Source organism: Drosophila eugracilis, unplaced genomic scaffold, assembly GCF_018153835.1.
Source record: "Drosophila eugracilis isolate 14026-0451.02 unplaced genomic scaffold, ASM1815383v1 contig_1197, whole genome shotgun sequence".
Lineage (NCBI taxonomy): Eukaryota > Metazoa > Arthropoda > Insecta > Diptera > Drosophilidae > Drosophila > Drosophila eugracilis.
Window position 1 is genome coordinate 2,940,624 of NW_024571981.1, and position 1,844 is coordinate 2,942,467.

At 42.7% G+C, this 1,844-nt stretch overlaps 1 protein-coding gene across 1 annotated transcript; it reads right to left on the reverse strand.

Moving 5' to 3' along the window:
- Positions 1-214: 214 nt before the first annotated feature.
- Positions 215-1,309, reverse strand: LOC108103081. Its single transcript, XM_017208432.2, has 2 exons — positions 824-1,309; positions 215-719 (listed from the first exon to the last, which is right to left on the reverse strand). The coding sequence occupies exons 1-2, from the start codon at positions 1,203-1,205 to the stop codon at positions 490-492; spliced, it is 612 nt and encodes a 203-aa protein (XP_017063921.2). The 5' UTR covers positions 1,206-1,309; the 3' UTR covers positions 215-489.
- Positions 1,310-1,844: the final 535 nt, after the last annotated feature.

The following is a 1,844-nucleotide window of genomic DNA, read 5'->3' on the forward strand; positions in this document are numbered from 1 at the left end:
AACTTACTAAAAAAATCGTGGGTAATTGTAAAGCATTAGCATTTGTTGGGAATTCAAGATGTGGAAAATGAGACAGATTTTAGAAGGTATGTTATGTATGTACATATGTATCTATATATATATATTTTTTAAAATATTTTATACTTAATACTTAATGCAATAATGAATGACATTAATGAAAAAAACCATTTACAGGGTAGACCCATAACACATCACATTACCAATCTTCTGGCGGACAAGTTTCTCGCTCGGCTGCTCGCTAGTGTCAAAATGCCGGCCATTCTGCTGCAGACATCACCATCACCATAGACATAGTATTTGTCTATTCCAAACCCATCGCCCCACCATCATAGTCGTACTCATAAACACGGAGGGTTCCCAGAACTCTCCGATGGATTTTGTTGTTCTCGTTTTTTTTGTTCTCGTGTTTTATTATTATTCCCGTCGAGGTGTCATTAACAATGCGGAGATGGATAACCCCATATGAAGTCACTCATTGGTGGTGGTGTCCTGGTTTTCATTACTCTCTAGTTGACGATCCTTCTCTAGGAGCAATAGACACTCATGCACTCTAATCCTGGCTTGGGAAATGTCCCGCTGGAGTCGCTCCTTGGGCGCCCGCAAACCCATCATCGTTGGTGGCAAATTGGAGCGCATTTCCTCCAGGATATTCAGTAGATCAGAATACTTATCTACTATATTGGCATTGACATCCAGATCTGGAATTATTTATTATGGATAGCAGGTAAAAGAAAGTCTTTGGAAATGATTTTAGGGCTTTTAAAATATTTTTATGAAACATACTCATTATTTTGGCTCTTACTTATAGATGACGGACCACCATCGATTCCACCCAAACGCCTTCCTCCATTCGCAATGGACATTAGTTGAAGCTGGGCCTGCATGTACTTGGTGTACTCCAGTTTGGCCATCACCTCCTTGTATTCGCTAGCATAGGCAAATGCTGCAGCGTTTTGCTGCTGCCTGTTGCGCTGCATCACCGCTGGATTTGCCGTAGCGGTGCTTCCTTGTGGTTCACCTCCAGGCACCCTTGTGATCTCGACTTGTGGCTCGTGCCGCTTGCCCGCAATCTCCTGGTTTGTAATCATCATTTCGTCTCTTCCTGTCTTGGAGCCAGCTGGTACTGCTGTCACGGTTATGTCGCTGTATTTCGAACGAAAGGATTCAATATCCAGGTAGTCCATATTGGTTAATTAATGATTGGAATGGTTTTAGTTTTTGTGATTGACAATTGGAGATTTATTCGATTGATTTGACAGGCCTTCTTGGATTGTAATAAATTCTTGACAGGTCAGTGCTGAAAAATCTTTTTAGTAGTGGAAAAGTATTTCTGCAGAACATTACATCTTTACTATTAATCCCCTATATGATTTAGCTTAATAGATCTAATTCTACTGGCAAAGAGAAACCAATTTTACCCCAATCCCATAACATGAACCCCCATGCACGTGGCGCGACGTACACATTATACCGGTGGCAATACAAAAAGAGGAGCTCCGTGTACCACTACTTGATGTTTTGGTGCCTGTTTTGCCTTTGCCCCCAACAAGAACATTTCTTTCATTCTTTCTTTTGGGCTATTGCATGACGAGCCCGTAATTACCGGCTGAAGAACAAAACACGTTCATAAGCAGTTCATTCTGTTAGCGTTGTCCATTCGCTTGCTTTCCCCCCTTCGACTCCATCGTTTCGACTGCCGGAAGCCGCTCAAGCGTGCTTCCCGTTCTGCGCAGGCGCACGATGCGAGCAGCAGTCACATTCCCCTCGGCGATCACCCCAATTTTTTGCCATGACTCATGGAGTATTCAAATAACACAAGCGGA